General features: G+C 40.6%; 2 protein-coding genes across 3 annotated transcripts; one reads left to right on the top strand and one right to left on the bottom strand.

Annotated features, from left to right (window-relative positions):
• The first annotated feature begins 479 nt into the window (after positions 1–479).
• hmox2b (heme oxygenase 2b) lies at positions 480–6,129 on the top strand. The gene is made up of 7 exons (XM_085157924.1): positions 480–586; positions 1,138–1,286; positions 2,420–2,535; positions 2,646–2,763; positions 2,964–3,455; positions 3,778–3,901; positions 3,990–6,129. The coding sequence occupies exons 3-7, from the start codon at positions 2,468–2,470 to the stop codon at positions 4,115–4,117; spliced, it is 930 nt and encodes a 309-aa protein (XP_085014050.1). The 5' UTR covers positions 480–586; positions 1,138–1,286; positions 2,420–2,467; the 3' UTR covers positions 4,118–6,129.
• Positions 4,995–12,534, bottom strand: dnaja3a (DnaJ heat shock protein family (Hsp40) member A3a). 2 transcript variants are annotated; one of them, XM_085157914.1, is made up of 12 exons: positions 12,276–12,534; positions 11,164–11,306; positions 10,994–11,077; positions 10,684–10,890; positions 10,392–10,544; positions 10,159–10,306; positions 9,493–9,557; positions 9,249–9,377; positions 9,040–9,155; positions 8,859–8,956; positions 8,564–8,696; positions 4,995–8,312 (listed from the first exon to the last, which is right to left on the bottom strand). In XM_085157914.1, the coding sequence occupies exons 1-11, from the start codon at positions 12,517–12,519 to the stop codon at positions 8,578–8,580; spliced, it is 1,506 nt and encodes a 501-aa protein (XP_085014040.1). In that variant the 5' UTR covers positions 12,520–12,534; the 3' UTR covers positions 4,995–8,312; positions 8,564–8,577. The 2 variants fall into 2 exon arrangements, with proteins under 2 accessions (XP_085014040.1, XP_085014041.1); XM_085157915.1 differs by lacking the exon at positions 8,564–8,696.
• Positions 12,535–12,715: the final 181 nt, after the last annotated feature.

A 12,715-nucleotide genomic window follows, 5' to 3' on the forward strand; every position in this document is an offset into this window, starting at 1 on the left:
TGGCTCTTGCCCTGCAACTGCTTGGATAGTCCCCAGCCCTCAATGCACCTGAAGTGGATAAGTTGAAGAAAGCAAATGGATGGATGGATGGATTTCTATTTCAGTTCACTTTTTTAAAAGTATTTATTTTCATTCCAGGTTAGTTATTGTTTGGTCATGTCATAGTCTGTTTTGTTAAGCTTGTATTCTGTGTTTGTTTGGGATAAAGTTTATCCTATCTTATTATCCCTATTGTGACATACTACTGCCCTTTTCTCCATAGTTACGTGGATTTCTCAATTATTGGAGTAATAAACAGATAGTTCGACGGGACTAGCTATTTGAAATCTATGATTTAGTTAAAATTCTTCATTATTCAGCTACATCTTTTATTATAGCCAAGTTTAATAGTTTTTTCAGTAGCCCTTTCGCTGTGACGAAAAACCTATACTATTTTTTTCTGTAGTCCTGTGCGAGAACTACAAATCTTAGAGCATCCTGTAGAGTATCATGTGATCATCGAAGGGGCGGAGTTAAACGTAGTTTCGCTCTGGACCTCCGCCGGGTAATTTTGTAGCTGTAGGCAGCTTATCACGGTGCAGAGAAGGTTTGTTGTGGCATTGTAATTTAGCATCATTTAATTACATTTTATGAGCGAACAGAGACGTGGGCCCCTGGTGTGTGGCAAACCGCTGATTTCTCAAACCTTAAGCGTATTTTGTGGAAATGTTATGTTAGCTAGCTTACAGCTAACTTGGCTAGCGTTGTTCAGTAAAGTTAGCTGTGGTTGTTAAAGTGATGCTCCCACTGTGGGAAGCTAGAGGACGAGCTCTCGGGTTTAACCTTCGTGTGATGATAAAAGGTGGTTTTACAACGTGATCTGTGATTGGAGGGATTCAGCTGATTTAAATCACTTACGAGGCTCTCCTCGTATGGCACTTGCTTGCTCATTGTGCGAGTTATGCTTGGAGTCTCCCGGTAAATGCCAGAAGGCCTGTGCTGTGTTGTTTGAGCTGCTTTTTGTTTGGCTGCATTGATTTAGGTCACACCTACCTGGATGCTGCTTATCTCTGTAAACCAAGCCAGCACTTGCCCGTCTGTACTGTATCAGTTTTCACTCTGACCCTGTCTTTCTTTTCTTTTTCCTCTTTTTTACAGTAAATCAGGTCAGAGGCTTAAAGCCGCTGGATTTAAGTGGCAAAAGGCTTTATTTCTTTGACCTCCATCACCATTACCCAGGGACGACAACCACTGTGAAGAGGTTATTAGCTTCACTTGTTTCCTGATTAACCTCTGTGTCATCTTGGGTAAGAGTTAATTCTGCTGTTATTTAATGTACGTCTAAATATCCAAGGGATATTTATGTTTTGATGTCGGTAGTATTTGACAGTAAGTCAAACACCATAAACAGACTTAGTTTTATGATTATGGACCTGATATGATTATTACAAACACTTTATTGTAAGTTAGGTTTTGTGGACTCTTAACCACTAATCTAGGTAAACTGTTTTTAATAGTGTAATGTATTGGGGTCATTCTTCGTCAGCTGACCCAGAGCATCCAGCCTGATGATCTCCAATTTCCTTGAAAAACTTCCAGTGATGATAGAATTATTTATTCCTGAAGTCACAGTAGCAGATATTTGGCCTATAAATTAGAATGACATAGTGTAACTAGTTCTCTAGCTTCAGGGCAGTCAGAGGTGGTCAGGCTGGGAAATGTTCTTAAATTTGGTTATGTCAGTTGTCATGTAACGATCAATATGGAAAAAATGTCGCTCTGCTCCCAAGATGGTAAATAGCAAATGGATGTACAGCGCTTTTCTATTCTACCTGAGCACTCAAAGCACTTTATACAACTTGCCTCATTCACCTGTTCATACAGGCACTTTTTTCTATGCTCTTTCTACTGAAGTGCTTTCTGTCTAACATTCATGCATATTTATACGAGAAACTTAGGGTTAGTATCTTCCCTGACGATACTTGGCATTAATACTGGAGGAGCCAGGGATCAAACCACCAACCCTCTGATTAGTAGATTACTTGCTCTACCTCCTTTTTTAATTTTGTTTTCTTTAATATTGTGAGATAGATGACAAAAGGGAAAAAAATCATCTGTCAGCAGGAAGGTACAGAAATTACCAGGTTTGATTTGAAGTTGCTTTGTTGAGAGACAGTGCATGACATTTTTATTCAGGATAGTGAGACAGAACATTTTTCTTGGCAGAGGATGTGTTTCTGAATGTCCTTTTAGCTCTTGTACGCTATTAATTTTGTTTGGATCTCGAGTGCCGCAGTGAGCAATGCAGCTGTACGGCTTCTTTTAATTATCTTAAAATCAGCACTCTACCTTGACAGCATATAGATTAAAAATTATGGAGCATGATAATACTTTTTAATGTGACTATACTGCTTGTTAAATGCTTTGTTCTGATTTTTAGGGTTAAGTAGGTGTCAGGAAACATCATATCTCTAAGTCACTGGAGAAGATGGAGACAGCAGGGAATGTGTCCAATGGTGCAGGGCCTGTGTATGAGCAGAAAGAAAAGACCCTCAGGTAAAGCTGCTTCCAGTAACATAGTAGCTGTGTTAATAAGATTTGAAATTAATAATCCTGCTTCAGTTTTGTCACATACGCAACAAACCAAACTTCCTTTCTTTCTCCAGGCCAGAGGATCTGTCTGAGATGCTGGCAGCAGGGACCAAGCAGATTCACGAAAAGGCTGAGAACACTCAGTTTGTGAAAGATTTCCTCAGGGGTCGCATCCGCAAAGAGCTCTTCAAGGTGAGTGTCAAGAAAAAAGGTAGATGATGTCCTTTTTTTTATATAGAAGACTACTTCACAAAGCAAAGCCTGCAAATAAATGTGTTATAGAAAACTGGTGGAAACAAGAACACAAAGCAGACAGCTCATGTTACACTTGTGCTTGAAGAAGGGCAGAAAAAGTGTCTTTTACACCAACTTTTCATGTTTGTTTCCCAAAGCTTGGTGCGGTGGCGCTTTACTACACTTACACGGCCCTGGAGGAGGAGATTGAAAGAAACAAGGATCACCCCCATTTTGCTCCTCTTTATTTTCCCGCTGAGCTGCATCGCCATGAAGCTCTTGCCCGTGACCTCGAATACTTTTACGGTCCAGAATGGAAGAGCCATGCAAGCTGCTCAAAGGCCACCCAACAATATGTGGACCGCATCCATCAAGTAGGGCAGGAGGACCCAGTGTTGCTGGTTGCACATGCCTACACTCGCTACATGGGGGACCTATCTGGTGGGCAGGTGCTGAAGAAGGTGGCACAGAGAGCCTTGAAGCTGCCGCCCACAGGAGAGGGCTTAGAGTTCTACCAGTTCGATGCCATCCATAGCGCCAAAGCATTCAAGCAGCTGTATCGAAGTCGGATGAATGAGCTGGAACTGGACATGGAAACAAAGAAGAGACTGGTGGATGAGGCTGTGAAGGCTTTTCTGTTCAACATTGAGGTGAGAGGCCAAGCAGAAGGTGCGGTTGTTTTCCACTTTGTGGAGTTTTCTGATAGAAGTCTTAAACCTCAGTTGTTGAACAAGTGTGTCTCCAGTTCACCTGTTTATACACAAACGCATTCAAGCACCATTGGTGCTGGACGTGCAAGGTGTTCTTCTGTTTCAGTAGTGTAATAAATCGGGGATCCAGCCATCAACCTTATGAGTTTTGCTCTTTCCAAGTATTTGAATTACTCATAGATGTTTCATTTATCTGTGTTATCCAGCAACAAATTGTAGACTTTATATTTCAACCTCACATGCTTCACGTTCGTTCTGGCAGGTGTTTGAGGAGTTAGAAGAGATCGGCAAAACCATCCAGGAGGATGTTTTAGATGCTGGCATGCCCGTTCATGGAGCAATGGGTGGAGACATCAGCAAATGTCCCTATTACAATGCCAAAATGGGTAAGTGTACTGCCTTTGTAAATATATGTAAGTGATACCGTTTCTTGTCACTATCTAAGCTTGTGTCCGGACCTCCTTTGTGTCACAGCGGCATCAGGTGGAACAGCATACGTCCGTCAGCTGGCCATGGCTGCTCTCAGACACCCGACAGGACAGGTCCTGTTTGCTACTTGGTTTGCTGCCTTGGCTGGACTGGTTGCGTGGTATCTGATGTGATCTGTCGCTCCATCTGCCACTCTGCTGCTGTGTGAAAAGAGGACTGTAATAGGAAGGACAGTAAAGGACACTGAGATCTTTCCACGAGATGTGGACCGTGTCATAGCTTGTGGTCCAAGTTTATTTATTGTTACATATTGCATAATAATGTAAGCTTACAAAAATATGGAACAGTTAAATTCAAGCAAAATGATCTATAGCAGCGGTCTCCAACCTTTTTTGCGCCACGGACCAGTTTATGCCCGACAATATTTTTCACGGACCGGCCTTTAATGTGTCGCGGATAAATACAACAAAATAAAACTAGTACCGGTACCGAAAAAAAAGATTTATAAAGATTTATTCATAACACACGTGAAAAGACCCAGGAAAACCGAGTTAACATCAAAACGATAACAAAATAACGCTGAAAACCGATAAAAACCCTGAAAACCATACATTTCACACCTGAGCCTCAACTCTCGCGGCCCGGTACCAAACGACTCACGGACCGGTACCGGTCCGAGGCCCGGGGGTTGGGGACCGCTGATCTATAGGACCAATATAATTCCATCCATCACGCTAGATTTATTCATCTTTTAAATTCTCTACCTCCTCCTGCACTATCCCTCCAATCTGTGTCCTTCCAGTTGCAATTGGTCGTATCTCGAGACCTCATGTAGATCTCCTATTTTCTTACTGAAGTGACATTTCATCCCACAACTGTATCTGGCTGTTTAGTATTTATTCCTTAATAATAATTTGAACATAGAGTGAGTTAATTGTGTGATTAGTAAAGTTCGCTGTGCACTTTAGATTTCTACTGAAGCCTTTAGTAAGAAGATTATTTGGAAGTGTAAACTTTGACTCCTCGTATGTAATTGTATTTATTTCTTCACTTCACAGTAATTCAGTTGCAAAGTTAATGGAAAGCCCAAATTTCATTAATCCATTAAGCTTCAGCTTCAAATATTTCCAAAAGGTTTGTTCTTTGAGACGGGCGATAGCAGTTAAAAGCTTGATTAATAAGCAGTCTTCACATACTAATAACATATACAGGATATTTTAATCTCTCCTGGTGCATGTTCACTTCTATAATTTCTCTGTTTTCAGAATTATGTGACAGTGCACCTTGTATTTGTTCAAAAAAACCAAACAGTTTCAAACCAACAGCCTGTTGGTTTGATTGCAGAGCTTAACTATCCAATATGAATAATTCACTGTAATAATTCAGCTTTACTGGCAAACGGGAGCCTATATTAGGACAGAGGTGCGTGCGGCTGTTTTAAGAGGAAGATTGTATTTTTGTACTAATGACGCTTCATCCACATTCTTTCATGAGATGAATTTGTGTGAGAATACCTTCAGCAGCTCAGCACTTATTTATGTATCCATTCGTTCTGGATGCATCAGTATGGGTTGTGAATCTACGAAGTGGGATGATCACCTATATTGAGTTTTATTTTGTTTTGTTTTTTTAAGCACAGAGAAGTATGTACTGTATGTATTTTGTGGTTGAAGTATAATCTTTATCCTAACACAGAAACGGTGTTTTTTAACTTAAAGCAGTTGAGGCACAGAGAACCAAAAAAACAACAACTTGCTGATAACAAAGTTTATCCAGCACGTTCATTACATAAGTGGATGTGCAGTATTTTTTGATGACAGATGGCTTTATGCATCATATATGGAGGACAAATACAGGGATAGGCTGATACGCTCCTGTAGATTCCATGTAATACCATTTTATAATGCTAGTGTCAAAATGACTCAGTAGTTTTGGACCTATTACCATAGATTAAACTTAAAGTGTGTGGAGTGATTGCCTGAGTCATGTGTATTTCTGATTTTCTTGCATTTTCATTGACTCTGCTCTTAATCCTTATCTGTATCTAACTGGAGCTTTACTAGTAACTGGCTAGAGTAATCTCTTTGTATGAGAGTGGGGAAAAACTGTATGTTATGCTTTCAGTAATGAAAAAAGACATTTTTTGTTTTCATGAAGAAATAAAACAAATTCTTTTTGACTCATATTTGCTCCTTTGTTTGTTTGCCTTTTCTATCATACAGCTACAGTAAATATACGGTTTTGGGTAAAACAGATGGATTTGTTGTATGCATTCATTGTCACCTACAGGTCTAATAACAGCTTTGATAATCCCCAGAATTCTGATATCAAAACTGGCACTCGTGTTCAGTATTCCACAAATTTAATTAAGCCTCTGTGAACTTTCATTTCTCACCTACATTGTAAATATAACCAAATGCATTCTGCCTAATCCAAAGTGCAACTCTGGTTGTGCTTATTGTGCCTGCCTGTATTAATCCTGCTGAGTAATCGCTTCAAAGGAAAAGAAGGGAGTTAAAATGTCCTTCAAAAACTACTTGAGAGAACATGTTCTACCAGAGGAGATGAATTGTAGGTGCCAGGTTATGTTACTCATAGTACCATCACTTCACAAAACGAGAGAAAACAGGTGGAGGGTACACCTGCCTGTTTGGATTTTGAATTAAAGTTTAATGTAGGCACACCTTTGAGAGATGCTCCTTTATTTTCTCTCATCACCTTTTTGTTGCACAGGGTAATGTAGACACTTTGTGTGGGAATGAGTTTACTCATTTACACATAAAACAAAGTGAATGAGCTGATTACTCATACATAAGACTAAAAAAGGGTGTAAAGAGTCAGAAAAAAGTGAATTTCTACAGTTTTGGCTGATTACACATGCTAAATCCTTCATCTCCATGGAATACCGGCTCTGCAGGATCTTCTTTCTCATCCTGCTTAAAGTGTGTGTGTGTGTGTGTCTCTCCAGCAGTAATAGTGTTTTGGTACCCTGCTGTTGTCTTTGTTTTTGAACCATACAGTATTATCAATGAAGGATAGAGATTGATTTGATGAGATATTTGCAATTTCACAGGGTTATTATAGAAGATTAGTCAACCCTAAAATCAACAACACGAAGCCTTTCATCTGCCTGTAGAGGACCAGAGCTTGAGAATCACACAAATTCCATCCCTGAGGGGGTATGAGGCAAAATTAAAACTAGATCTGAAAAACAATATAAAAACTAGACTTTCAGGGGGAAAAAAATGAACTTGAAAAACAGAGGAACTCTTTAGTGTTAGTTTCTCTTAGGTTATAATATTATCTAAATTTTTTACCAATTATTTCTTACAGCTATGTAGTAGCTATGCTGTTAATACCTGTGCTGACTTTCCTAAATTTTGCCTCTGACAAATGCCCTCCACACAATAAAAAGATGACAATGTCAACAAAAAGTGAAAATGTAAAACTGCCGGAGCTATAATGCATCTGTGTTTACAGGTGTACCTAATGAAGTGATCAGTGCATATACAAAGACATGTTAAACATTAAGGTGCAGACAGAGTCAAAGCATTGTGAACTTTATTTTTTCTGTACTTTACATAAAGGTTTTTTTCTGGGGCCTAGCTTTATTAGAGCTGTACAGTATCTCTCTTCTATTTAGCACATTGATGCTTTAATGTATGCTCTACAGCTGTTTATGTACATGTGGACTGTGGTTGAGGATTAAAATCAATTTCTCTCTCATAATGCAACATGACAGATTAGAATAAATCAGTTTTCACAGTTCAGGAAAGTCTGACTTTCCACAGTTCAATCTTCTATGATAATTCTGAGACCTTTACTTTCCACTGTTGACACACCTCCAGCCCACCACAGCAAACTTTATTTTGATGTTTATCCTGTCAGGTCTGGCAGCGCTGAGGAAACGGAGAAGCCCAAGCATGAAAACACAACTGATGCATACAGAACTGAAAGATTAATAACAGGATTGTTTAACCCTGAATAAAACTTTAGACTGCACCTGAACTCCTTGTGGATACAATAACTTATTTGTGCGCATGTGGATGCTGTTATCACCGTTATGTTTCTCTTCTGATAAAGAATAGAAAATCAACACTGAAATGAGAAATTACAAGTGTTTGCTATCACCATTGCTTCTATGGATGCTCGACAGAGAGGGGACTGGTCTCTTGTTCCAGGATCCACTTTGGCAGAGGTACAAAGTTCATAATCTTCTTGGTTTTTGATACAGGGCTGGGTAGGTAGGTCTGTAATACTCCATTCAGAACTACAGTTGTCCAAATCCCAGTATTCCTCTTTCCGTTGTCCTCCTACTTGTCTTCTGACACACTGATGGAGGCTCTCAGTTCATGGAAGATCTTTTACCTTGAAAAGGGAGCAAAAACCAAACAAAAAAAGAACTTAAGACAACAAGAAAAACAGCCAAATTGAAAAGATAAGGAGCAGACACCTGATACATCCCTAAACTGGCTAAATGCATTGTGTTCTTATGCGACAGCCACAAACCAGATAACAAAGTATTAAAAAATTATATTAAAAAAAAGTTTACTGTTTGTGAACAACAGCACAAGAAAAAGTTCAGTGGGAGATGAACATAAATCAGTAACCAGTCCTACCTGGTTTGTGGCTGTCAGGAAGAACTGAATAATTTCCTTAATTTGGAGAAGAAGCCAACTTGTTGATTCAACTCTGCCTTGTTGTCATGTTTTCTTTGCCCTGCCTCAGACCGCCTACCACTGCTGCCCCCACCTGGACAGAGATTGATACTCCATCAGCCAGGTTTATCAACTAGGCAGAAATTCCTTTCCTCAATCTTATTTCAGTGGACCAGAAGTACACAGCAAAAAACACAGAAGAAGGTAGAAGTAGGTAATGAAAAAAGCAGGAAACCAGATGAAGCTGTCTGTGTACCTGTGGTGGTGGCAGTGACACCGTTTACCGTCCCCTCTATGTCCGTCTCATCCTCAGCGTAGCTCATCAACAGAGCTCTTTGTCTATCTGTGAGATTCCTGTACAGGAAAACAAGGTTTTAGCTTTATTGTGATTTAATACATTTTTAAATTACACTGCAAGGATGTCAGTGCAGTCTTACTTGGGTATTTTAATTTTGACGTGGATGTAGTGATCTCCAAAGCCATAGCCACTGACTCGAGCAATTCCCTTCCCTGACAGGCGGATCCTCTGGTCTGTCTGGATGCCTGCAGGGATCTAAAGACAAATCCAGTCAATTGTTACACTGAATGTGTTTGAAATGTTGCCCAAAATTGTTGTTATTCGGATATAAAAAGAGTTTCTACTTACAGATAAATTCAGAGTTTCATACAGGCCCTGTGTTCTCGCTGTGCCGCCCAGGATGGCTTGCGCCACGGATACGTAAAGGTCAGAGTGGATGTCTGCGCCATCCCTCCTGAATATGGGACTTTTTTGGACCTGGTCACAATCACACAACAGTCCTATTAAAGAGGCTCAGAAGGAAACCCTTCTGGAAGGTCTGGCTGTGAGATTAGCATTAAATAGCAGCAACTGATGCACAACAAATACCCACCCTAAATGTGATGAAGATCTCCTTCTTTCCAACTGGCATTCTCACCGTCTGACCATCCTCCACTCCTGCAGGGCATAATATGTAGTATTAAATAAAACGACTTTTAATTTGAACAGTGGAACGATCCATCTCAAAGAATGATCCCATTAAGATAAACACCAGCAGGCTTTAAAAGGTACAGGGAGGAGATGTCACTTAAATTTATACTTTAAATTTTTAAGATTAAATGTCTATTTTGTTTTTCTAGACTAAACACCTCAACACAGAGATAAACTATCCTCCAGTCTACAACTATTTAATTATACATTTAGGACAGAGCTAATTAACTTTCTGGCACAAGACCATTTAATATGCATAACTAGTCGGACAAAAAAGGGGCCAAAATAAACCTGATTACATTACTCGAGTCACATTATGTATTTAACTAGTTAAGAGTAATTTTATCTTTGCCTTCTTTTAAATTCTGAGTGATTAAACTATCTTTTACTCAATGTTCATCAGTGAAGCTGCCCCTTTAGGCAATGTTTCAATAACTTTGTGAAACAGCCTATAGCAAAGCTTGCTTTGGCACATGGTCCTGCTCATTAAAATTGAATGCAAACATATCCTTGAGGTATTTGCAGCGTGTAAACAGTAGTCAGATAAACAGACTTGAGTGTGGCTGACCTGCAGGCACAGGAACCATCACTGTCTTCTTCTGTTTGGTTTGTCCCGTGCCACGACAAGAGTGGCAGGGGGTAGAAATGACCGTGCCTTTGCCACCGCAGCGCCGACATGTGGAACGCATCACAAATGGGCCAGTATTTACTGTTTCCTATAGCGGGGATAATTAATGTTTAATAACACACTTGGAAAAAAAAGAGATAGAAACGAGATGAACTCATTGTTGGAGCTCTTACCATGCCAGAACCATTGCAGTTGTGGCAGTGTTGCACCTTAGTGCCTGGCTCGTGCCCTTTACCATCACAGCGCTGGCAGGCTGTTTCGATGTTAACTGACATCTCTTTGTTGACTCCCTTTGCTGCCTGAGTAAATGTCAGCTCCATAATGTACTATGAGAAGGAGGCAAAACAAACAAACAAAACATGTAAGAAGAGGACATTCTGATTGATAAAATAAAACTGTTTCAATTAGAATCAGCTGAGGAACCGCTCGTCTTCACTTCACCCCATTTCACAATATCCCTCTAACCTCCTGTGGCTGATCAAATATGGCGCCGAAGTCTCCAAAGCTGCGGCCTCCAGAGAATTCTCCAAAGATTTTGCGGAAGAGCTCCTCTGGATCCACATTGCTGGCATGTCCACTCCAGTAATGCTGCCCTCTACCCGCCTGACCTGCATCAAAGCCCGCTGTGCCATATGTATCATACTGCTTCCTCTTCACTTCATCACTAAGAACCTATGAAGAACAAAGTAAGGTAATAATGGTAAAACCTGGAGATGTTTCATAGGTTTCAATGAGCAAAGCAAATCTAGAGTAGAATTAATGCCCAAAACCAAACCTCATAAGCTTCAGCCAGCTGAGCAAATTTTTCCTTGGCTTGTGGGTCATCTTTGTTGGTGTCAGGGTGATACTTTTTAGCCATCTGAAGGACAGCAAACATGAACACACCGTCAGCTACTGCAAACACTACTGTGCTGAGTGCAAGCTGCATCTCAGGCAGGAACAGACCTGGTAGTAGGCTTTCTTGATCTCCTTCTGTGTTGCTGTACGAGGTACCCCAAGAACCTGGTAAAAGTCCTGTTTGCTGCTAGCAGGGGCACTTGTGTGAAAGGACTGAGTGTAGACAGCGTTTGGTGGTTTGAGGCCTGGAACTGTTCAGCAGGGTGAAAGGTGTGAGTACAGTTTCAAGACATTTAAAGAGAAATGCAGACAAGTAAAAGACGCCAGATGGAGGACAGTTTTAATGTAATACTTGGATGCATCTACAACCAAATAACACTAGAGTGTGGATCTGAGAATGTGTGGTTGTTTGTCTCTCCGTTAGCTCTGTGATAGGATAGGCTGTAGCCCCACTGTGATCCTAAGAGGTATGTGTGGATAAATGAGATGTTTCTCCAAATGTAGTGGTGCATTTTTAACTAAAAAGTTCAAGTTGTGGCTCATCTGTCCACAAATCACTGTACAAGAAGTATTGTGGATCATGTTAGATGGTTTCCTCTGTGGGATTATTCCAATAACACGATTCTTGAAAAATAAGATGTGGAATAAAAATGCAACTAAGCTGTGGATATTTCTGTAGGTGTTTGTGTAACTGTGTCACTAATTAGTGTGTTTAACATTGTTTTCTGCGGTTAGTTAGCGAGTGTAGGTGACAAATAATGCTAAAAGACATGAATAGAAAGCATACTTAGACTAACCCTAACTGACAGAAGATTCTAGAAACAACACAGATCCCTAAAGCCCCCTCCAAATTTCGAGCATGTGAATTAGTCAAACTGACGGGTCTAATGTTAGTGTTAAGTTACTGACCAGGCCAAAATCTACCGTCTGACAGCAAAATGTAACACCGGCATCGGCCTCCTGCAAACTGAACTTAATGGCTGCAAAGTATGCAAGACTGACTGCATCACATTTGATCAACTTTGAGAGTGCATCATAAAAATGCGCCGGTCTCCAAGCTCGTCTCTTCTTCAGTGTTTGCTTGAGCCGTCACGAGGGCACTTTTATTTAGCTGTCTTACCCTGCGTCATTCGAGTGAACTTCAAAACAATTAGCCTAGAATAGCCTAGCCTAGCCTAGCCTAGCTAAGGCTACTACCATATGGCTAACACAGCTCTCACCTGACAGCCCTCTCAATGTCACCGCTTTCTCCACTCCGCCACACACCAGGCTCCCACCGCGCCACAGTTTTTCGGCCCGCAGTGTAGAGAAACTCCGGACTTCTCCATGCCCAGAGCACACAATAGCACTGACAGCTCTCCGCTGTCCTGAAGACACGGCGACTGTAATCCAACGTGAGGAGCAACGAGCAGCCGAGGACGCCATCATTGCTACACTGGCCGCCGCTCCAGACGCTCTGCGCATGTTCGGGAAACAGTGGGCGTCACCCACTAAAACCCCCCCAAAGATATTCTGTTTAATCCGAGATGTCACTCTCTCAAGAAAACATGAGCTTTGAAAATTTAATATAAATTACCTTTTCTTTTTTAAAAAAAAATAAATTCTGCTTAAGAAGTCACATCATATAAATCACGACCGGCTAAAATTATTCAATTTCCCC

The sequence above is a fragment of the Neolamprologus multifasciatus genome, chromosome 4, assembly GCF_963576455.1.
Source record: "Neolamprologus multifasciatus chromosome 4, fNeoMul1.2, whole genome shotgun sequence".
Classification (NCBI taxonomy): Eukaryota; Metazoa; Chordata; class Actinopteri; order Cichliformes; family Cichlidae; genus Neolamprologus; species Neolamprologus multifasciatus.